This window comes from Epargyreus clarus, unplaced genomic scaffold (genome assembly GCF_041222505.1).
Source record: "Epargyreus clarus isolate Ecla_fem2 unplaced genomic scaffold, WU_Ecla_fem_2.2 ptg000003l, whole genome shotgun sequence".
NCBI classification, from domain to species: Eukaryota; Metazoa; Arthropoda; class Insecta; order Lepidoptera; family Hesperiidae; genus Epargyreus; species Epargyreus clarus.
This window is the reverse complement of record NW_027332211.1, coordinates 9,398,097-9,422,961: the sequence shown is the minus strand read 5'-3', so window position 1 is coordinate 9,422,961 and position 24,865 is coordinate 9,398,097. Positions and strand designations below refer to the sequence as shown.

The 24,865-nt window shown below is 36.2% G+C and overlaps 2 protein-coding genes across 5 annotated transcripts; both read left to right on the top strand.

The window, feature by feature from the left end:
* Positions 1-1,229: 1,229 nt before the first annotated feature.
* tgo (Aryl hydrocarbon receptor nuclear translocator homolog tgo) lies at positions 1,230-13,174 on the top strand. 4 transcript variants are annotated; one of them, XM_073087654.1, is made up of 14 exons: positions 1,230-1,423; positions 1,997-2,045; positions 2,992-3,072; positions 5,088-5,248; positions 5,336-5,508; positions 5,615-5,762; positions 6,147-6,329; positions 6,661-6,737; positions 6,904-7,114; positions 7,458-7,608; positions 7,689-7,813; positions 8,060-8,199; positions 8,791-8,998; positions 9,554-13,174. In XM_073087654.1, the coding sequence occupies exons 1-14, from the start codon at positions 1,396-1,398 to the stop codon at positions 9,751-9,753; spliced, it is 1,935 nt and encodes a 644-aa protein (XP_072943755.1). In that variant the 5' UTR covers positions 1,230-1,395; the 3' UTR covers positions 9,754-13,174. The 4 variants fall into 4 exon arrangements, with proteins under 4 accessions (XP_072943755.1, XP_072943746.1, XP_072943739.1 ...); XM_073087645.1 differs by having other exon boundaries at positions 6,649-6,737; XM_073087638.1 differs by having other exon boundaries at positions 1,982-2,045.
* A 1,517-nt stretch (positions 13,175-14,691) lies between these two features.
* Positions 14,692-23,783, top strand: l(3)76BDm (trafficking protein particle complex subunit 8 homolog l(3)76BDm). The gene is made up of 18 exons (XM_073087614.1): positions 14,692-14,925; positions 15,175-15,336; positions 15,417-15,705; positions 15,791-15,932; positions 16,019-16,106; positions 16,327-16,427; positions 16,729-16,917; positions 17,101-17,201; positions 17,493-17,741; positions 17,828-18,110; positions 18,456-18,641; positions 19,347-19,632; positions 20,381-20,672; positions 20,747-20,882; positions 20,975-21,185; positions 22,000-22,211; positions 22,326-23,122; positions 23,364-23,783. Exons 1-18 carry the CDS (start codon positions 14,778-14,780, stop codon positions 23,617-23,619), a joined length of 4,128 nt encoding a protein of 1,375 aa, XP_072943715.1. The 5' UTR covers positions 14,692-14,777; the 3' UTR covers positions 23,620-23,783.
* The last annotated feature ends 1,082 nt before the right edge of the window (positions 23,784-24,865 follow it).

The following is a 24,865-nucleotide window of genomic DNA, read 5'->3' as shown; positions in this document are numbered from 1 at the left end:
CGAGGACGAGTAGGTATATAGCCTCGTCTCACTCACTCTTCACTCGTTCATTCTTGGCAACATGGCACTTGGCAGTGCGGATCATTGTATTTCGCGTTGCATCTTGTGCATATACGCGAGTATCTAAATCCGGCATCATAACTAATGCTAGTTATAATGACATTATCAAATCATTGTTGTTGTTTATAGTCCGCAAGCTTTTTGAGCTTATGAGTCTGCTTCTTAATATATTTTAAGATTATTTTAACATTATTTCTAACATGATTAGAGATTTGTAATAATATGTCATACGTGTTCATAAACATTAACTTGTCTTCTTTTTCCATTTTTAGGTATTTTTAACAACCTAGCAACAATTAGCAATATTATACTCGTCAGTCGCGCCCATATATAGGTTACTATATTCTTTGTTCGCGCCTCTGCCGCTCCGTAACGCTTACTTCCGTTAGGTCTTGGTAGTATAGGTGGTCTGTGCTCTGCCTCGTATATTATTTTACTCTTTGACTCTGCAGCACACACAGAAAAGTTTGTCGGACTTTGTTTCACAAACGTCTGACTAAGCAATGTGATCTAGGTTTTAGGCTTAGCACGCACTACGATTAAACGCAAGCGGAATAGAAATAGGTAAAAACGCAAAAATGCATACGAACAAGCAATGCGGTTGAATTTTAGGTTAACTTTGGTACACAAAAAAACGCTAAATAAAAATTTATTATAATCGATTTTTTTGGCCCCAAAAACCAATTCTTCGATTAATCTCGATCGAAGATCTTAGATCGTCATCTCATGGACTACTATACTCTTTGGTCATCTCTAGCGGTTTCCGATCATCGCCACATGCACAAATAAGTTTGTCATGCCAGATTATTCTGAACTCGCAAACAATCGGCCGAGTAACTCGCCGAACATAGAAGACCTACGCAAAACACCATGAATCAGTAGCTCTTTGATTTCATAAATTTTATTAGACGCAGTTACAAATGACTTTAATAGACAAAAGTGTCTGCGAACTAAACTATTCAATCAAATGTATGCGGATTCTTTATAACTACAAAAGTACGCACACAGTATAATTTTAGGAAGTTCCATTGAATATGATTTATTAGTAAATTTTTAAATAAAACAAATTATAAACTTATAAAGTAGGATTTTCTTTCCGATTGCGAATGAATTTACATATTACTCAAAATATGGTTAGTTGACTTCGTTGTTGGCAATTTTGATGATGTCAGGTCTCGTACTCAAATGAAAAATGGCGCTTGTGTTGTGTTGAACAATCCACGATAAACATACGTGTGTCTTTTGTGTTGTATAAAATTAAAGTTGTGTTATAAACAATAAAGATTTTTTACTAACGAGCGTTAAAATATTGTGGACTAATGAGTTTATTGACCGATGTCTGCCGTGGCTCCCACTATCCCCGGTTGGTGTTATTTTACTTGTTGCAGAATAGTTTCTTGGAATCATCTTTAGAAAGATTTTGTTCATCATTTTATATAAATTAATATAATAATATCATGGATGTAGTAATGGGATTTCATAGTAGTTTGTTGGAATATACTGTTTTATAGCGACCTATTTTTCTATTGACGTCGCTCCGCGTGACGCGTTGTTACTTTACTCTCGAGTAAGTAAAACTGACCCACAAGGAATGCTCTTTCCGTAGCGCGGATAACATCAACAAATTATAGTTGTTAAAACATTTTATTCTACTGGTTCTCTTTAAAATTCTAGCATTAGATGTCATTTTGGAAATAATATTTAAACATAAGTAATTTGCTGTAATAGCTACCTAGTTTTGTCGATATTTATTTCTAGTAGCAGTCAAGGTGAGTGAGTTAATCAGAGTACCTTAAACTAATTCTAACAATATCCCATGTTTGACACAATCAGCACATTGCATTGTAAAAAAAACCTCATTGAAAAAACATTTTTCAATTACTATTGACCAGTACTATTAACTCATTTGCTCTTATTACAGTTAGTGTTTTTGCAGGGGCTGACCCTACAAAAGACATACAGAAGCGTCGTGCTGGTAGTGTTGGGTAAGTTATGTTGATGTCAACAAATTTATGTGGAAAAATTAGTTAGGATACCCATTACTATAAAAGCTCATTTCATTATTAAAAGATGTTTAAATGATTAATATTATAAATAAATCTCTATACAAAGTAGCAAAGCAGTAGATTTCAATAACACATAATTTGATTATTTCAAATAACCATTAGTAGTCAAGTATTACTTATTAGAGTTCAAGAAATGAAAGAAAACAAGTATTAATTTCTCACTCCAATATCCGTTTAAAATTTGTAAATGTATTTTGATTATATATTGTTATTATAGGGGTTATAGGCATAATATGACTTCAAATATGATATGGAACTTTATAATATTGGATAATTGATATTATACCATATTCGGGGAAACAAAATATTTTGTACATTCCACATAAAATGTGCTTAAAATCTTATTACTGATTTACTCTGCACAATCATAAAAATCAAAAGTAGTAACGAACCATAAGCAACTTAAATAATTATATTATTATCTGGTTGGCTATTGTCTTATTTAGGTATCATTCTTATTTAGCTAAGGACTAATGCAGCACATGCAATTTCATTGTGTCATGCCAAATTTATTTTTATAATAAAAAAATATTAGTTCAATATGACTATTATTACAGCAAATCTCATTATGTTATGTTTTAGAACATGCCGTTGATTAGAGACAAATTCTTAGAGAGTTTTATAGTCAACAATTGTCAATAAATATATAATAAACCCATCATTGTTCTATATTTGTCATGATAATATGTATGTTTTATGTAATGATTATTACAAAAAATTTAACTATTCTAGACCACGTCAAGTTGTTCTAGAAAATGTCCTTACATAAAATATATATAGCAGGCATTTGCTGAGCTTTTTAAATTTCTGATGACTAACCAGAATCTTTACTTACTAATATACATATATTATTTGTATCAAACAGGTCAGATGAAGACGACGCAAGTGGCAGCAAATACACAAGGATGGAGGAGGACAATATACAAGATAAGGAGAGATTTGCAAGGTAACATAATTAAATTATAAACAGAAAACAAAATCCATTCCCCAACTCCCCAACAAATTAACTGTAACCCAACAAATAACTAATTAATTTCATGATTGAACTAGTATACCAGCTAAACTTATTGGTCTCAGTAGTTCAACTGCAGTATGCAGATATGTTTAAGAGTTGAAAAGCAGCATAGTTGCATGTAGCATGCAACATAGTTGAACTCAAGTACTTTGAAGTGAATAAATTATAACAAAAGTATAAAATATATTTACAATAACTAGTGTAACCCAATCACCACAATTAATGCAATGGTTTTATATTTCTTAAGCGTAATTTGTAATATGTCGCGCCTTCTTATATTTTAACATCACAGTTTTCGTTTTTATGCTGTTTTTTGAGAAACTATATTATAGCCAGCTAACGTCAGTCAGCTGGCAAGGGTCTTCGATCAACATTTCGACACGAAGATTTATGAAATTGATAAAAATAAATAAGGAAGTATTCGAGAATTCAATAACTTAAAGTATTTTGTCTTTATTTTATTCGTTTGACAATTTTTCGACTGTAGGTCTGCATGGAAATAGTTTTAATTCATGATACATATTTTCGCGTAATACTGAGTAAGTTAAAACAAAATAAATTTGAATAGTAAGAAGTAGGTTTTAAAAGTGCTGTTGATTTTTACCTATAGCGATAGGTTGACGTTATTGGATTTTTCGTCTACTGTATTTCTTTTATATAGTTGTACAAACTTTTCTATGCGTGTGTTGGTTTTCGGATTTTGTAGTTGTGGTAATTTTGTTGTCAGCCTCACACTTAGGCCTCATCAGCATTTTTCAATTTTCCTGAGTAGAACTTTTTTTTTTATTAATTCAATAAAGTTACGATCATAAAAACTAGGCCGTATGTTATTTGTTGTTCGTATTAATATGTTAAATATTAATAAAAATAAAAGTGAAGATAAAGTGGATGATTTTTTTACATCAATTATTATCTATCAAATTTGAATCATCCATAACAGTTCGGTTAGAATGTGTAATGTAACATGATAATTAAAAGAAACTTATAATACGCGCAATAGTTTTACATTTGAAGTTTAATCAACTACCTATAATTTTTCTTTTTTAACTACAGTAATGACCATATTGTTTAATTACACAATAGGCAGGTCTCACGTTTAAAACAAAACAATACCTTCATACTTAAATAATGAAGGATGCAATTCGACGACCTTCATGAATGACTATTGTAGGTAAAGTTTTCTAACTTTTCATTAGGCGCTATGTAATGATCGAAAACGTGTCATATCACGCAAAATCTTGACTTTAGTTAGCCATTACTTTGTATAAAATGAGATACTTGTTAAGATATGTTAATAAAATAGGACCATTCACTTTCATCGAAGAGAGTACCTATACCTGTGAGCGAGTATGTTTTAAAAATTCATCCACTTTAGTAATTGTACAGGGGGATCTTCTAAATTAGTAGTGATCTTTGCCAATTGGCTCCAATAGCAGCATGGCCACACTGCAGAAGCGGCTTTAGTAATAGGCTGAGTAGGTTAGGTTAAGAATCCGTCCCTGTAGTTCCGGGAACAAAATAGGACTACGGTATCTCTAGCCTGTCGTAAGAGGCGACTAAAAGGGGGCTTCCGGGGTTGCGTGGCAAGAGTGGGAACTCGAACTGCCCGACCAGCGACTTCGAGAATGATGGCCGTATGTGGTCGCATACCGTTGTACCTGCCAGACGTTGTGGCAAACGTCTTGCTCACCCGAACGGAGCCCGACGGGGCGACGCGCTAAGAGGACTCCGGTTGCGTTCCTTTGGAGATCCCGTAGTCCTTTAACGCAGCGCCTAGGACGGCCACCGGGTGGGTTTTAGTGCGGTAAGAATCCCACATAACCCCGTGTCGCTCCCACGGCATCGGTTATCTTTTAAAGGTTTTCCGCTAAAGGTTAGGTTAAGAATATATATAACGTAAGTACTTATAAATTTGAATTTAATTAAGAAAATGTTTTTTTTTTTAGTCGCGAGAATCACTGTGAAATTGAACGTCGTAGAAGAAACAAGATGACGGCGTATATCACGGAACTATCTGACATGGTTCCAACATGCTCCGCCCTCGCGCGAAAGCCCGACAAACTTACAATCTTACGTATGGCCGTAGCCCATATGAAAGCTTTGAGGGGTAATGTTATTATTTTATATTAATAAACTAAAAACCTAAATTAATTTAATCTAGAATTAGTTTTACATAATTAATGATACTTTGTAGGTACAGGAAATACGTCAACAGATGGTACATACAAGCCGTCATTTTTAACTGACCAAGAATTGAAACATTTAATTCTCGAAGCCGCGGATGGATTCTTATTTGTTGTGAGTTGTGATACAGGACGTATCATATATGTTAGTGATAGTATAGCACCAGTGCTTAACTACTCTCAGGTTAGTGTATTATCGTTATTCATTATATAATTTTACCAGAACTTACATGAAAAACTTGCTCTATTACTCAAACAGTGATTCGTCTAACACTTAATTTTGCTTTTAGGGAGAGTGGTATTCATCTTGTTTATATGATCAAGTACATCCAGATGACGTCGAAAAAGTTCGAGAGCAATTGAGTACTCAAGAACCACAAAACACAGGCCGCATTTTAGATCTGAAGACTGGAACTGTTAAAAAGGAAGGGCATCAGTGTAAGGACCTTTTTTATAATATAGGAATAGCAGACGAGCATGCAGTCCACCTGATGGTAAGTGGCTACTGCCGCCAATGGACATCTATAATCAAACCCAGATAGGATTAGATATTCCTACCTGTGGTCGGCCACAGATGCGCCGCTACCCCTGAGGACTAAGCTGGAACGCCTCGGAAAAGTATATTTCCCTTACCACACCCTTCAAACCAAAACACATCAGCGTTTAACATTGCTGTTATGAGGAAGAAAAAGCTGCGGCGGTGGTGCCGCCGGTGTCGAACCACAAAGCATTCTACCACCTTCAATAATGCTTCTTAAATGTACACTAAATTATGTTATAAAATGTGTGATAATGAATAATTTTGTTGATTATTGTGCACAGCGTCGATGCGGCAAGTGATGGGATCGCGTCGGGGCTTCATATGCCGCATGCGTGTGGGCGGGACGGCCGAGAGCGCTCAGTTGGGTCGCCTGCGCGCGCGCAACTCGCTGGGCCCCTCGCACGACGGACACAACTATGCCGTCGTGCACTGCACTGGGTACATTAAGAATTGGCCACCTACAGGTAATTGTATTACAGGGACGAGTGTTGGTTTTACTTTACTGTTTTTGGAATGATTATTACTGAAAGTTAGTCATGAAAGTCATGTATTGTCGACCCACATGACAGCGATCACCGTACCGGTTTGTCACGCAGTGTTCCGGTTTTGTTTTCCAGGCCAATAGAATAGAAAATGTAAATGATGAATTTAAATTTTCGTTCTCGATCTCGACCACCGACAACAGGGAAACCTAGGGTGGTGCTATGAGTGTAGAAAGCGTAATTTATACTTATTTATCATTTAACATTTTAATGCTATGTTTTAAGTATTTTGGGACATCAGACTTGTTTCCAGGTATGCAGATGGACCGTCCTGTCGAAGACGAACTACACGCTTCGCATTGTTGTCTTGTGGCTATTGGACGATTACAGGCAAGTTATTGTAGTATATTGTAGAATATGTGTTAAGTTAAGGTTTTAAATGATTATTGAGTATGTCTAATGGCGGCTAACACCAAATTGTCTATATTTTTATTTGTTTCATAATTAATAAGGAATCATCATGTACCAAAATTATTTTAAACTGTCGTCGCATCAGGTAACATCGACGCCCAACGCATCGGAGAACAGCTTGTGCAGCGGCGGCGTGGAGTTCGTGTCGCGGCACTCGGTGGACGGGCGCTTCACGTTCGCGGATCAGCGCGCCACGCAGGTCGTCGGCTACGCGCCCGCGGACTTGCTTGGCAAATTGTGTTACGAGTTCTACCACCCGGAGGATCAACAGCACATGAGGGATAATTTTGATCAAGGTGATTGCTTGGTTTCGCAATAAATCTTTTTAGGGCGATGGGCGATTTAAACCTTATGGCGCAGCTTTTACTGTCTTTGTTCATTGAGGCCAATGGTTGCCGGATATATTTACAACCTTCATATTGGTGCCAATTGTCGATACTTTTACAAAGCTTAGTTTAGCTCGAAATTCTTGTTTTTTAACCAATTATAACTTTTTAGTAATTCGAGATAATATGTTTCTTTTTAACACCCAATGATATATAAGTTGCTTAAGCTATTTGCATAATATGGAATATTGACACTTACATGTTATATAGATTTGATAACAATGTTGTATAATAATTATCATTTTATTTCCAGTATTGAAGTTAAAAGGTCAGATCATATCGCTTATGTACCGATTTCGTACTAAAAGCAGAGAATGGATTTGGTTGAGGACTTCTGCGTTCGCCTTCTTGAACCCTTACAATGATGACGTTGAGTACATTGTGTGCACAAACACATTGGCCAAGTGAGTTTTATATCTGCCTGTATGTTTATTTAACATAGTTAAAATATGTGAAAGTGTGAAATTAATTTTTTTTTTTTCAGTCGATCACTAGGAAGTACAACAGGGGAGCCGGTACCGGAAGAGAATTACGATTATCATTTACGTCAACGTGACGTATATCAGACTGCCGCTCCTGCCCTGCATCAGCAACATCATGCACCACCAGGTCAGTACTGTTACTATTCATGTATAAAAAGTTTGCCATGACAAAGTTTCATATTGACAATGACTTAATGATGTATATTAAATACAAATTATTTTCTGATGTTTTTATGTTTCTCACTTGGGTCATACGAAAACCCTCTTGATTAATACTTGTATGAATAAAAAAATTACTTTAAGTGTATTCTTTCGCCGCAATTTTTTATATCTGGGATTTTTTTCACAAACGAACATATTATGTCGATCGCAGGCAACGGCGGCAGCGCGCGGTCTCCGGGCGAGGCGGTGGCGGGCGCGGGCTACGCTCACGCGCCGCACTACGCGCCCGACTACTCGCCGCACCGCCCCGCCAACACGCCGCCGCACACCACCTGGACCACGTTGCGCCCCGTGAGACTTATGCTATATTTAATACATAGAATAATCAATTTTGATTATCTAAAATTGTTAACAGCAACTGTAGAAATTTCATTGTATATTGAATGAATTTAAATGCCTTTGAGCATATATTATACTGGATATCGAGTTTGACTGGTGATAAGTGACTAATGTGGCCGATATATATAGTCCGCATAGAACTGCTAGTCCGCTCAGAATATAGACATGAATCGGATCGCCATAGTAACATTGTTTGACTACATATGCTCGCAACAACTTCAGCGCGAACTATGCCTATACGGAGTGTTAAATAGAATAAAAGCATTATTTGACGACCCGCGTGGCGGAGCGATCACCATACCGGTCTGACGCGCAGAGGGTCTGGGTGTTATATGGTGTGTATTTGTCTATGTGTGTGTCCATGGCACCCACGACACAGGGAATCCTAGTGTGTGGCTGTAAGTGTAGAAAGCGTTACAATTGATCAAAAAAAATTTAGATCGAGGTTGTACACATTACGTTTGGATCGTATGTTGAACCTTCTGATGAAAACATAAGATGATTAAATGAAATTACTGAATTGAAATGTAACTGTTATTGCAGAGCGGCGGCGGTGCTGCGGCGGGCGGCGCCGCGGGTGGCGAGGGCTACGCGTACAGCGGCGAGGCGGCGGCGGGCGGCGGCAGCCCCGCGCGCTCGCCGCCCGCGCCCGCCTACCTGCCGCCCGCGCACTACCACCACAACCACCACGCGCACCCCGCGCACCCTACACACCCCACGCACCCCTCGCATCCGTCGCACCCTGCTCATGGTAACGTATCATGTATGATATTTTTTTATGCAATTCTGTGACTCGTCATTTGTTTCAAAATACGGGAATAAAATCAAATCGATACTTGTTGAATTATATTTCTTTTTACTACGCTTTTATTAGCTTGGGTTGTATGTATGTGTGTATGTAAGTATCTATGTAACGGAATCTTCGAACTCGATTTTTACCCACTTTGAACGGTCCGATTAATTTAAGATTTTGTACAATTATCAAGAACCGATGACAATACATGATTTCAATAATTTGATCCCATTCTCCTCATCAGGATCGTCAGGAATCAGGATTAACGAGTTTCCTTGTGCGATTTTAGCGTGGTTTTTAGTTTTTAAACTATGTATAATTATTATAATTATCTCATCCGTAAATTTGATTTTGTCGTTGCCAAATGGTAGACTGTAAATTACACCAATTATCAAATGTCAATCTCAAAATAAATCCTGGAAAGGGATGGTGCAACATCTTTGATTCTGATAACTATTTTTAAACAAGACTAACGCGTTGACTGTGTTTTAATTATTGTCTGCTTCTTGATAGGCATGTGGTCGTGGCAAGGCGGTGCCGTGGGCGCGGTGGGCGCGGTGGGCGTGGCGGGCGCGGCGGGCGTGGCGGGCGCGGCGGGCGAGGGCGCGCACGCGCCGCACGAGCTGTCCGACATGCTGCAGATCCTCGACCAGGGCGGCGCCGCCACATTCGAGGACCTCAACATCAACATGTTCAACTCCAATTTTGAGTAGTGAACCGCGGGGACCACATGTACCTGTTGTTGTTCGTGCTCGTCGCTCTCGCTGTTGCAGCCGACGAGCGGACGTTCGTCCAGCTATACTTGACGGTGGGTGAAAATATATTTGGTTTTGTATTTCCAAAATAATGCCACCTCGGTTGGTTAAGTGTAAAGTGAATACGTTGTACTTAACTCGGCAAAGACCAACGGGAAATGAATACGTCGAAGCTGTTGATAAGTAACACTGGTAACTTCAATGACTGACAGGGTGACATTTATTGTTGGTGGAAAATTTTTACCTTTTAAATATTGAAGTTATCAAAATTACATGCACTAATAGTAAGCCGGCTTATGGATATGCAGATATTTCGAGTATAGGACCAAGGCTCTAGCTGACGCTCCTAGCTGGCTTTATTCATAGAAAAATAATTGAATAATTAATACTCTATTTCGAAATAAGTTGTATATAACCTATTTTTGTAGTTAATGAACTCTAAAAATAATTCGAAACTCCGTATGAGGCCTTAAAATGCCATTGAAAGACAACTGATATTTTTGAAACTTTTGTGAACAATAAATATCAGTTGTAATTGTGTTATTTTTACTTTAGACAAAACACTATTAAAGCAATGTGGCGTATATTCTAGAATAGACAATCTAGATGCCTCACCTAGTTACAGAAAGAGATCCATACAATCATCGGCATCGCAACATCTGTATAATAGTGTAGTTCATACATTGTCTGGTTTTTAATTACATTTATTCATTCATTAGTTTTCTGAATTTTCCGGCAAAATACTTAAAGGCGAGCTGGATTCGTACATGTATCTCAACATATTAAATTTTAGCCCTTTTTTATTTTAACCTTATTGTTTATTTTATTTTTAGAGCTAACAGTATTTTTAAATACTGAAAAATTATTTGTAGTAGTAAAATTGGAATTAACCACTCTTACAGACGCAAGTCGCACAACAATATTATCTTGCTAAGATTAAAATATACTGTCACATGACATATAAGACGAGTTATATTATAGATGCCTTAATTCTACACTTGTACCTGTGTACCACGAAATCTAAGAATGAGTGAAGCACATGCTAAGTGCACGTCATACGAATTCGTAACAACTCTATTAAAAAACACTAAACAACGAAGTTACACAATTATTATTTCAAAATCTTTAACGTGCATGTATACATATATTTTATTTGTAACAAATTAGCACTTTGAGGTGTGTTTTAGTGTAAGCTGAAAACTTGTGAAAATGTCTTATTATTTTTTATTTTTATTTTAATCTACTTTTAGGAGTGTTTAGTCGGATAATAAAACCACAGTATAAGGATCTATATACTTATACTGTGATAAAACAGTTCATAGTTTACTTTCATTATTTTTATTATTACAAAATGAATAAGTTTGTACAACAATTATTTTCATATTATGATTTATGTTTGGGGAAATTCAAATCCAAAGTAGATTTAAAATCAAACCAATATATTAAAATCATAATTATCTTTTAAAGATTCCTGAATTTTGTTTAGGACATATCATATTCACAATAAACTTGCGTGCATCTGTTAAATTATTTATTTTTTATTTTCTTTGTAGAAACCTAACGAAATTTTGACCAATACAATATACGATTAATTGGCCGTGAGCCTTCCATGTGTAAAGCATACATTTATTTCGGTACGAATATGTACAACTTTGTTCAGTATAAATTCTTTAAAAGTAAAATGTAATATGGCCGCGTGTGAGATAATTATATTTTATTTTTTAATTTAGTATTTTTTAGTACATTGTGCCAGTTCTGTCATTTTTAATCGGCTGATAATTGGAACGCTATGAATAGATATACATTTCAATAGATAAAACTCGTGTGAAGTTATAAAAACCGCATTGAAATCCATTAGACCGAAATTTTCGTGCAAATTAAATTCATACAATTACCAATAGCGGCAGTTTTGGCAAATGAACACGAGTGGATTATCTATATATGTTTTAATAATTAGCAGTGTTTTTCTTATTGTTTAGTTAGATACTGACAACGCAAAACACAAAGGCACAGGCCTTTAAACGCGTATTATCAACATGTATTATCCACATGAGTGAATTGAGATTATTTTGAAACAAATAGAATTTCCCGAATGTTTAGTCTCAGTTTTTAACTGACCGAACTGTATTTCATATATGAAAGTGATTGTTCTTCAGATTTAGATGGATTTTGAAACAAATATTTGAATATAAATTTCAACTGAATGCACAATACGAAGTCATCCAACAAATAAAAAACAAAACATTTTTCTAATAAATTCTGAAGAATACTTATTTGCATCTTGTTATTTTTATTATATAGTACTACGTTAGATACAAAAATATTGTATTTTAAATAAGTAAAAATAATATATGCTACACTGAGATTTACATACATTTAAATAAGAAAGAAGCAATATAAGTGTAATTTCAGGACACTGTTATGCTTTCAGTGGAGTTATTTTTGTTGTAACAATAATTTATTATTATTAGTTCCATATTATAAATATTTTGTTAAGACCATTCCTAAATAAGTAAAAAGGGCCTATGATATAAGATTAATTGACCAGTGTCGTTGTAATTGGAGAGTTCTTTGAAAAATATCCTTAGGTGTAATTATGTTTATGGGTTCAATTTAGTTTCATAATTTGCTGATTTGTTTTTGAATTCTAAAATAGGGTATTATTTTTCTATAAATGACGATTATTTGTTCGCTAAAATAATTTTATGAATTCATTGTATAGTATGGGTTCATTATACAAATCTTATATGATATAGAGTTTTCCGCATAAAGTAAGTTACGATTCTTGTGGCTACCAAAGTGATAAATGTTATCAGACTGTCATTATATGTGTAATAATACTAACAATCATTTTTCTACCAGCAAATGGTGCTTAAATAGTTAACCAGGTTCACCAGCTGCTTGGAGGACAGTGCAGGCTAACTATTAACATCCAGAAGTATAGTTGGCTAGCGAATAAGTTTATAAATCGCCAATAAACATAGAAAGCCTTGTGGTGTAAGTCGTACACTAGAAAAAAATACTAATATGTGGAATTTGTTATAACAAACATTAGACATCTATTTATGTGGTCATATTAGAGGTACTTGCACAGTCGATTCTGCAGAAGAAGGGGTTCTGTCACAAGTTTTGCAATCTGTGGTTGAATCTATAGTTTTGAGTCCCAGATTTAGTCGCAAGAAATACAATCTCAATTTAAAAACCAAAATAAAAAGTATTTTGTTTAACATTCCCATTAAAAATGCTTGTGGAAGTGCATTACATAGCATAGTTGTGTAATAGTTAAAATTATTGATAATACTTCTAATATTAAGAAGTGATTTTTATTATTCGTTGTTTGAAATATATTACTTTTAAATGTTTAAGTTTATAGTTAAAATAGAGGTATTTTATATAAGTAATGCATTTATGAATATTTTCTCCACGAAAAAATTGTATTATTTGTATTCAATCAAGATTAGGTATACCTGAATTTTGTAAGATTTTTCATTAAATGTAAGGAACAATTATTTTGATGTTTTTCTTAAACCCTTGAATAAAATCACAATATTAAACCCATTATAAATGATTTTATTAATAAATTTAAAGAAGATAACCTCCAATAAATAAAGATATAATATACGTTGAGTATAAGAGTTTGTTTTATTATTATTTTTTATTATTTGTCACCGAACAAACTGATAATGGGCTAGGGTTTTCATTTGCCACGCCACAAATGTAACGCTATTGATGTAATGCTCATGAACCGGAATTGAGGAAGTTTTATCGGTAACAATCAGACCCGTATGAAACAATAAAAAAATTAGGTGTATTTTTCCGTGTTAAAAGAATAGTCGACTCATTTAACTGTGATATATAGGTATTTGCTCTAGCGGGCAAAGGGGGTCCCCGGCCATCTGGTCCCTTGGGGCAATCACAAGGTTTTCAGAACATTACAATATACTCTTTGGTCAGAACTAAACTACCTGTGAAAAGTGCCAAACCATCACTGTTATACTTATTTAACGGCGAATAAGCCTTATGACACATGTAATTTCCTAAAATAAAATCAACTTTTTAAACTGGGGACTCCATTCAACTTTCCCCTCTTTTCGAGGGGGAAATCTTCAAAAGGTATCCGGTGTCATGGGAGCGTTACGCGGTTATTTTTACCACTAAAAACCCCCCCTGTGGCTGTCCTCGTCGCTGCATAGAAGACTCCGGGATACCCAAAGGAACGCAACCGGAGTCCTCTCGGCGGACTGTCCCCTCTGGTGTATACAACGGTATGCGACCACATACCGCCGTCCTTCCCGGGGTCGCTAGCCGGGTGGTTCGAGCTCCCACTCTTGCCGCCCGTAATCTCGAAAACCCCTTTTAGTCACCTCTTACAGGGGATACCGTAGCCCTATTCTGGTCCCGGAACTATAGGGACAAACATTTCGTAAAGCAAATAAACTAACGCCGTTACCCCGGTACATAGTAATGATACATAGAAATAATCTAAATCTTAAAAAAGAAAAAATATTATTAATAAAATTACCGAAGACACGTACGCTTGTTTTTCTCCAAAGGCAGTGTCATAGACAATATTTTTTTATCATTGGCATTATACAAATAATTTCAATAATATGAAAAAGAAAAAAATCCATACTGTCATGTTGACAGCGTACGACAGCTAGCAAATCATATTGAATAGTAGAAATTGTGAAAAATTGTTGATTCAATAGTTTATAGAATAATTTATTGCATTGAATACTTTGTAAAATATACGCCTAAGAATAATGTAAATAAAAAAATCATTCTTATAACTTCTTTCTGAGTAGTAAAGTCTGTGTTAAACTAGCAAAATATGGAATACTGCAACTTGTCATATAAAATGGGCCGATAAACCAATATCAAGCCATAGTATCAAGCCTGTACGAATAAAATAATAAATATAATATAAGAATGTCAATTATCGTGTTATAATTTGTCATAAGAACTTCACTTTGGTTGGAATAATGGCTCAAACACCTCAAGAATTCATACAGAGTTCATTTTCTCCAATTATTGCTACACTATGTAGTTCTAAAGTAGAGAACATTGTCTCTAAGAACAATTTATCTTTCTGCGAATTGCTTCAGCCTTTTACATGTTTGGATTGGGAAGGTATGTTAATGATATATATATTATATTCAAATAAAGTATGCATATTTAGTTATTAAATTCAACAGATGCAAAAGACACAGCAAATATGTTGTATTAATATCACATAGATACTACAGTTATATCTATACAAGTAAATAAAATTTCCATGTCTTTGGAATTTTAAAATTGCATTGTGCATTTTCACATAGTCATAATCATAATAAGAAGAAAATTTCTGATGCAGACCTTTATGTAATGTTAAATTTTCAGGGCAATTTCGAGAGCCTGGTGGAAGTGTTTGTACTGTTAAAAATTGGAAGTTAATTGTGAGAGATGTTAGTTGGAAACCTCTACAACCTACAGAAGCCAGAAGACAATTAAACAATGCTGTGTTGCATAATTATGATGACAAAACAATTACTCTCGACTTAGGCATGTTAAACTTATAAAATTACATTTGCCCTATTTTTTTATGTAGTAAATAATTGATATTACAATATTAATGTTTTCAGAGGGTCATAAGTTTGATGTACCTCATTCGACACCTTGGTTTGAGGCTTGGACGGAAACCTACTTTGAAGTCCAGTTTCCATCAGACCATGAATTTACAAAGCATTTCTTGTCATGCATTATAGTAGCAACAACTTTAGATGACAATATAGTAGACACATATAATTCTTTAAATCAACAGTACGCTCAATATCAAAATGTAACACCTCCAAAATTACCAAAATGGTTCAACAATGGAGTTCTTAAATCATATCTTCTTTTACATGATGTTTCTCTAGTTTCTAAAGAGAAGTAAGTGTGTTTATAATATACTAAAACCATGAATTCTAGGCATATTAATGTACAAACAGTAATTCATACTATTTTCTCATTACAGAGCTGATGCATCATTTGATACCTTGAAACAAACATTTGGTGCTGCTAACTGTTTTATGTTGGCTATTAATTCAAAAAGCCCAATTGATATCAAGGTTAATGATTTCTGGGCTCCCATTATTAAAAGAGCACCTGATACAAATGTAATTAAGTATTTTGATTTAGAGATATGTGTTTATTAGTAGATTTCTTGTTTTATTTACTGAAAAACACAATTTCTTATTTCCAGAGTGATATTTCGTCATCTTTAACAAATCTGTCTACTTCTCCAGTTGATTCACAGGTCACATTCAATCCACCAAATATTTTTATTTCTGGCAAGTATCTTTTAGTCTTCACAATAATAATCTACATGTAAGGTAATAAATCTAATGTAACTATTTTTTTAAGTTTTATAAATAGAATGAATTAGTTATAAACAACACAATATTTTAATATTTTTAGCTGTGAACTCTGCACTATAATATGGACTTAAAATTCTTTTTATTTCTTAACTTTTTTATTTTTCAGAATTGTAATATTTATGTTATGTTTCAGATGAAAAGCAAAATACTATTACATCTTCTGTACAACATGAAGGCTCACATCCATTAACTACAAATGAAAATGAAGTTTATGATAATGCTAACAGCTTGCAGGTATGAGACATTATGAAATTGTTCTTATATTTTGCTTCCTATAAAACATAGCGTTTAAATTTTTAATAATCAATAGAAAGATCAGTAAATTAACTTACTACCTATAAAAAAAATAATGTACATAAGCAATTAGGTAGCAATGAAATATTGTTCAATTCCATCAAAAATATTGTTTATTTCTCAGCAAAATGCACAAATCAGATATCTAAGCAATTCATCATGAACTTCGAACCATTGCCATAACTGTAAACCGAAACAAACATTTTTTTATAAATCAACCATTTTGTTTTAATTCTTACAGACTCATTCATTTTCTGGGAGCTCTGAAAGTGTTTATGCAACTGGAAGAGCGTTGGATAACCTTACTGAAGTACATGGAGCCGCCTTAAATAACAATGACATTGAGGCTATTAAGAGGTTTCTGCAAGAATATGCTTCAAAGGCATTATTACCCCATTTAGAGAAACAAATAGGACAATTAACTGAAATGGTGAACATATTTTATATTTCAACTTATTTTTTATATATGCAATACAGTTCTTACTATTGCAGTTGTTTATGAATATACAAATTGTGAAATATTTACTGTTTCAATGAAATCTTTAATGTATGTAATTTATATGTTTGCTACCATGTGAGGAACTTTGTTTTATTTATTAATTTGGTTTTATAGGTGGCTAATAGAAAAGGAGTAAGCAGATCCCTACTTTCAGCAACTAAAAGATGGTTTACTACAGGAAAGTCTGGGAGCACCACTATAAATAATGCTGTGATGTAAGTATAAAGTTTTGTACAAATGGTATAACTCTTTCAGTTCCGAACAAGACAAAGCCTTATTTCTAAGTATAACTGAAGTGTTTATGTGTCATTGTTTCGAAGATGGGATAATATGTCATGGTTTATTTAGTATTTCAGTTTAACTTCAACTTTAAGTAAAACTCTTACTCAACATGTTTTTTTTTACAGTTCTCCCTTTACTGTGTGAATCAAAAATATTGTGGCTGTTGTTGAAAAAATAAAATATTGTTTTACCTATATTAAATTTACCTCTTTATATGTTACCAGATATAATACTGATTGTCCAGAACTGCAACTGCGTCGATTAGGAGATCTTTGGTTTATATGTGGGCAATGGCAAAAGGCATTTGATGCTTATCATACAGCCAAAAGAGAATTTTACGCTGACAGTGCTTGGCTCTGCTACGCGGGCGCCCTAGAGATGGCTGCTATTAGTGCATTTATGGCCGGAGAAGCTAATCGTAAAACTTATAGTTATATGGAAGAAAGTATTGTGACATATCTCAATACTTGTAGGTGAGTCATAAAGGTTGTTTTATAAATAATTGATGCATGTAATCCGACTCGAAATTATGTTTAAATAAATGATGAATATTTTTAAGGATGATTCAGTATGCTGTTAGAGCCACACTTCTATCTGCACCATGCTTAGTCAGTTCTGGATTGTATGGAGAAGCGGCGAAGCAATTAATACGTATGACCTCAGAAGACAGTGACTTGCGAAGTGCAATGCTCCTAGAACAAGCTGCAATGTGCTTCCTTCAGGGACCGGGAACGAAGGCCATGTGTAGAAAGTACGCCTTCCATATGGTTCTCGCAGGGCACAGATTTTCTAAGGCCGGACAAAAGAAACATGCGTACAGATGTTACAAGCAAGCTTACCAGGTATATTAATGAAAGTATTTTTTAGTTATAGTTATTGTTATCAATAGATAATAATACATATATGTATTAAAGGGCCGACCTCAGGTAGGAATATCTAATCCTATCTGGGGTTGATTACAGATGTCCATGGATGGCAGTAGCCACTTACCATCAGGTGGACTGCATGCTCGTCTGCTACTCCTACATTATATATAGTCGAAAAGAAAAGTTGTCTGGAAAACAATAATTAATAGTCTTTGATGGAAATGTTGACGGTGAAGTGTCAATAAGCCAACGTGATCTAGTGTTAAATGTAATGTGTGTTAGGTTTCAAGATATTAAAATTCGGGGCATCTGTGTGGCCAGGTGTACGCGGAGAGCGGGTGGCGGCTGGCGACGGACCACGTGCAGTTCGCGCTGGGGCGGCTGGCGGGCGCGCTGCGGCTGCCGCGCGACGCCGCGCACTGGCTGGCCGCGCCGCTCGCGCCCGCCTCGCACCACCACCGCCACCAGCAGGACGCCTTCCTGCGCGAGTTCATGCTCGCGCACCAGGTACACCCCACACACAGACACATATGCACCCTATTTTACTCTTGTACACATTACGGTTTCTCAAACAGCCACCATCTCGCTATGAAGAAGATAACCTGCTACCCAAGGAATATGTTAAAGCAACAATTTTGCACGCAGACCATTATTAAATATTATATTAAATGGGAACTGTAGCAAATCAAGAAATATATTATAGAATTGCAAAGGAAATTATATGAAAAAACTATCAAATCTTGAGTAAGTACATTTCATCTATTTAGTAATTTGTATAAAAATAATTATTTCTTTATTCATTCAGGAACCATTGTTTATTGTATTGCCTTTTTTGTGCGAAAATGGAGCAAGTTATAAACATTTCTGGTAGGATGTGCTCAAGTTATTAATATATTCCAAGGACTTCGCCAATTATGCATAATTTGGACCCATGTAAGAAGACCATGAGATGTACATATATTTTAAAGCAATCGACAAGGTAATGTCATTATTTTTTTTGTACGATTTTAGCATTTGCACATTATGGCACAAGTCTGCCAAATTAAAAATGACTTACATTATTGTTATAAGCAAATAGGTATATGTATGAAATGGGTGTCTACGATTCTTGTCACTATTAGCTACGCCATCCAGTCCCGTTATAGCATTTCTTTAGCACATACACTGTATACTTTTCCAATCGAGCATCCGCGCTTCGGTTCAACTCCACAGCAGTGGGTGGAGAGCTCGGAGGAGTTCAGGGAGCGCCTGGGCGCGCTGGCGGTGCCGCTGGCGCTGCGCGCGGGCACGGCGGTGTCGTGCGCGGGCGTGGCGCCGCTGGGCGCGCCGGGCCGCCGCGCCGCCGCCGCGCCGCCGCGCGCGCCCGACGACGCGCACTGGCGCCGCCTCGAGGAGGCCGTGCTGCACGTGGCCCGCGCCGCGCCGCCGATGATCTTCAAGCCCACCTGCGACGTCTACACCGCCGCCAACGACGCCCATCCCGTCGTGCCGCAGGGAGGTCGGTGCGCTCCTCTACCCGTCCCATGAGTTTTTACGTTTTGACAAATATGACTGTTTCGGTATTTGTTTACGTATTTGCCCATACAATTTCCGATCAGCGCCCCTAGCGGATTGTATCAGAACTATAGTGTCAGTAACGTGACATTAAATGTCTAAATTGACAAAATGGCGCTTTATGTTTTGTCTCTCTTTTTTGCGAACATGTAAGGTAGACGAAAAGCTCATCGTCACAAGAGCACTTACCTGTTGTTACGTTTGTTTACTCATTCTACTGAAGCAAATGGAATAGAATAATGGATTGAGTAAATGTAACGTAAAATTGCTGGATGTTTTGAAAACTCATGATAAGGGTACTGTTCGCCTTATTATTCTTTGTTGAAATCCTCTCAATACATATATTGAGTGTCCCGCTCGGCAGCTGTCCCGTGGTTCACTTGTGATGTGTACATCCTCAACATTGACCAGTTACCACTATCCAAATAAGTCTGACTAAATTCTTTTTAATTCGTTGCTTAGCATAATATCGTCCTATATTTAAAAAAAAAACAATATGAAAATGTTATTGTGCACTAATTGCCAATCTACTAAAGAGTTCGAAGGAACATCAACATTTGAATTTGATGAAAAATTCGATGTACTACCTGCACTGCCCAACGAAATATTTAAATAAACAACAATATTATTCATAATATAGAAGTTACATAAAATAAATATTGCTAAATTTGCGAATACCTTTTGTTTTCCAGAACCAATACAAATCTCTATTGTACTACGCAATCCATTGAAAGTGTCTCTACTTTTGAAAGACATTGAGATACTGTGGCAATTCGTTCCAAACGTCGAGGACATGGATGCTATGAAGGATAAAGTGTTAAACAACGAGCCATTGTTGGCAGCCGGTCAGACTGTGGAGAGCGATTTGATTACCAGTCAAAAAATAAAGACGTTTGTTCTTGAAGGTGACTGTCAAAAGACATTAACATTTTCGATCATATCACTAAAGACTGGTCAATTAAACATCCACGGATTGGCTTATAAGTAAGTATTTATATTCGTTATTCAAATATACTATTTCTTTATTTTGTGTAATGGCTACGTGGTTTTTCTTACAGGCTTAACAATGTAGCAGAAGATAACGACACTGAAGGCGGGGTAACAATATCTGGAAAAATTGATTTATTAGCAGGGGCCGATCCACCCGATAAACGTCTGCAAATTCATGTCATCCCACATGCACCATGTCTACAAGTAAATTATTTACTTAATACTATATAATAAACTATAAGATAGGATCATAATTTGTATCATATGTTCACATTATCTTAATGTTTTTGGTACAGATGACGTTTTCAGAAACAAACACAAATGTGATAAGTGGGGAGTTGAGAACAGTTGATGTAGAATTCAGGAACGTCGGACCAGTGGCTTTGAAAAATTTGCATTTAGCTGTGTCGCATCCGGAATGCATGTGTATCGTAAATCCAGAGGAAAAAGAAGAGAATTTTAAAATCTTATATGATGAAAAATATCGTGAGCAGCTTACTTCACAAGGTGATTGTTATAGTGTTACTTATTTGTTGTATCTTATTATATTGTCAGCAATGTATAAAATCTTAAGAACAGTAGGCAAGCAAAAAATGTTGTATGTAATGAAATATGTCATAAAGCGAATTCTCGAAGATTAGATCTAAAATCCCGGCATATACTTAACAAAGTATGTAGGCATGTAGGAGGCCAGATTTTTTGTATTGTATTTAATTTAGTTGAGAATCTTCCGAACAGCTCCCCTGTTCGGAAGATCAGCTACTAAAGAAATATCGTGCGCAAATAATAAACAGGGTGTGTTGACGCATTTTGGCAAATCATTGATATATATTAGAAATAATATACATCCAAGTACGGATCCCTGCGGTATTGATTTTTTAAGTTCAATTACACTTGATTTTTCTTTCTTCTTCTTGTATTAATTCTCTAGTCCTTAGATAGTAAAAAAAATATTTTTTTTTTCAATTAAACATCCAATGGAAATCCATTAACCAACTGATTATAAAATCGCTTGCATATTTTCACAATTTCTTGACATCATACACTGCTAAACAACTAAAAAAGATATATTTAATTGTAAAAAAAGCGTGGGGTGCTTTTGAAAGTATCAAAGTGTTGGTCCTTCTGCTCATGTCTGTCGGTAAAATATTTATAACTACCGAGAGTGTGCACCCCACGCTTTTTTACAATTAAATATATCTTTTTTCGTTGTTAATACAATTTTTCATTAAAACAATTGTAAGTTTATTTTATATTTTTTAGTTTGATTTCTATTAAAGCGTGTACAATAAAGCGTGTAATAAATATGAATGTTTCCCAGAGGAGCGCGGCGGCGGGCGCGCGGCGGCGGCGGCGGCGCGGCGCGCGCGGCGGCTGCTGGCGGGCGCGGCGCCGGGCGCCTGCTCGCGCGCCGCGCTGCTGCTGCGCCCGCACGCGCGCGCGCCCGCGCTCTACCTGCTCGCCTACTACGAGACCGGCGTGCGCGAGCGCCCCTACCGCCTGCTGCGACACGTGTTCCGCTTCAAGGTCACGGTGAGACCCCCACGCTGATCTTTGCGCTTCGAACGCGGGGTGCTGGGTCGCTCCTATTGCATGAAGACAACGAATTCGTTGTTGCTCGTCAGTTATATTTTTTGCTCTTTTTAGGAAGCCATCGAGGTGGTCGCGACTCCGCGCCGCGGTCTCGCCGTCGCTGGGGGGGATGTGATCGAGAACCTGCGGCTGGCGGTCGAGGTTAAGAATATTTGCAATGAAAAGGAGGAGGACGTATCTGTCGAGGTCCTGGAGGCGTCCTTGTTGAGTCGGCAGTGGAAGTTCGTCGATCTCACCGCGGCCATCGATGGGAACGACCGCTTGATATCGCGGGAAAGAGTTCACTATATTTTTAAAGCCAAGAGAATGACGGAAGAGGTTCCCGATGAACGCGTGGAATATTCTAGCTTAAAGTTATCGAAGGATGACCCAGAGAGCGCCGTCGACGTCAATGTGCCTCCTTATTCCAAGTTTGTCACAGATTTTTCACCATCTATAATGGATTCCATCGAAACAAATGCTGAGAACGCAGAGAAAAGGAATACTGGGTTAATTCGGTCCATGTTTGTTTTGAGGTGGAAAGCGTACGACAAGCTTAACGATACTACTGCTATTGGTCAACACTGCGTGTGGTTGGAATGTTTCACAAGAGTAATATCACGTGAAAGAGAGCAATTAACTACCGACCCAAGTTCGATTCAAATTGAGGACTTCGGTAAGGCGAAGCTTCATGACATAAAAGAAAAAAATGAGAAAAGTAACGCCGTCATATTAAAATTTGAACATTCCAAGAATATAGATCATAACTTTAAAACAAGGAAGTTATGTTTGATACCCATTGTTATCAATATAGTCAACTGCTATAACGTCCCTGTAAAAGTCTATATAGATATTACGAAACAACAAAATAGGTGAGAATTATATTTATTTACCCTTTATTTTACCTCTAACTTTAGCAATTACTGTGAAAATAAAAAGAATAAAGTAACATGCAATGTTTTCCGAAATATTGTAGGCTCGCCGCTAGTGATTAACAAATTTCGCATTATTTGATTGCAAGTAAATTTGCCATATCCGGCGATGGATTCACTGTGTCAGAAAAAAGAACATGTAATATATCGTGTCATTACTAATCGCATCAAATACTTTTAGGGAATCATCGAGTGAGTTAGGTTGGGCTGGAGCATTAAGCTGCCGATTGAATGGCGAATCCAAGGAACTGGGTTTGAATGTGAGCCTAGAGAAGTTCGAGACTCGCCGCGTGCAAGTGCGCGCCCTGTGCGCGGCGCCCGGCACCTACCCCGTGGGCGCCGCCTTCACCGTCACCACCACGTGGGGGCCCGACAACCAGGCCACCACACATTTCACTAATAACACCTCTCTCCTAGTTGTTAAACAAGTTGCTTAAACATGTTGGTGAACATTTTCGTTATCTGTTATTTTAGTTTTGTATTATCTATAATACTGTATTTAATGGTCAACGCCCCGTAGCGTCATTATAATAATATATTAATATTATATTGAAAATGTAATTCTTTATGAAATATAAAAGCTTATGAAGTACGTAGAAAAGGACTTTCATTTATAGTTTTAACATTCTTGTGATACGTAATCTAAATTAAAATGCGATATTGACAGTGTATTTCTTCATCTGGAAAGTTTGCCACGAGTACATATTATTGTCTTTACTAACATTGAAAGATTAAAATAATAGACTTTTAAAATAATTTCCTTCATTAAATTAGGTAAAATTTGATGACAATATAAATTTACATTATGATATATAAAACTATTTACTTAAATTAATTAAAAAACCAAATTCTGGTAGTACGGATGGAATCCCGCCTGCATTATTAAGTCATTTTAAAGTATTATTAAGTCATTTTTAAATATTTGTAAAAATTAGATTGTGGAAAGTAGCATAGATGAAAAATATTTGTACGGTGGTTGACCTTCTGTGATTCGACTCCGGCAGCACCACCTCCACCTATTTGTGCCTCATTAGAGAACGTACTTATACTACGTGACCTGTGAGGCGGGGGTGATATTATAAAAAAGGCTATGTTTCAGGGTTCATGTAAGAAATGCCATTTTACCGTTAGTATAGGACAAAAGTTGTAGGCGAAATAGAATGACTGCCTATCAGGATATAACGCCATTACCTTCTGAGGACAATATAAAACTGACTGCTGCCTACCTAAATACTACTCTACCACTACCTACTCAAATCGTTAAAAATCGTTTGCTTTTTTTGCTTACGTAATCCAATATAATGTTATCATTTTATTAGTCGTTGCTCATTTCATTTTATTACGCTTTATATATTATATTACAACATAAAAATAAAACACGAAGATCTACCTTTGTATAGTGCAGATCTCGTTATAAATATCCGAGTAGTACATAGTCTTTATTTATTAAGTAAAAATAGACATGGTCCATTCATTGCCAACATGTTATTATTATTTTTTATCTGGTAAGATTTGTTGTAAGTAAATAAGTATAATATCAGGGCCTAAAAGTTACGACAAAGTTATTCTCCGTTAGTCCGACAGACTTTCTGTCGGATTATAGCAGGCACCACTACTAACGATCTTAGTGTTGCTAGGCTGTAAAAATTATGAGAAGCGGAAACAAAGATTAAACCGGAATAT

Excerpts from the sequence above, each read along its gene's own strand:
- tgo (XM_073087629.1), top strand. The coding sequence starts at position 1,396 with ATGTCTGCCGTGGCTCCCACTATCCCCG. Across the intron at positions 3,073-5,087 it reads GATAAGGAGAGATTTGCAAG|TCGCGAGAATCACTGTGAAA; the intron begins GTAACATAATTA and ends TTTTTTTTTTAG. Across the intron at positions 5,249-5,335 it reads CCATATGAAAGCTTTGAGGG|GTACAGGAAATACGTCAACA; the intron begins GTAATGTTATTA and ends GATACTTTGTAG.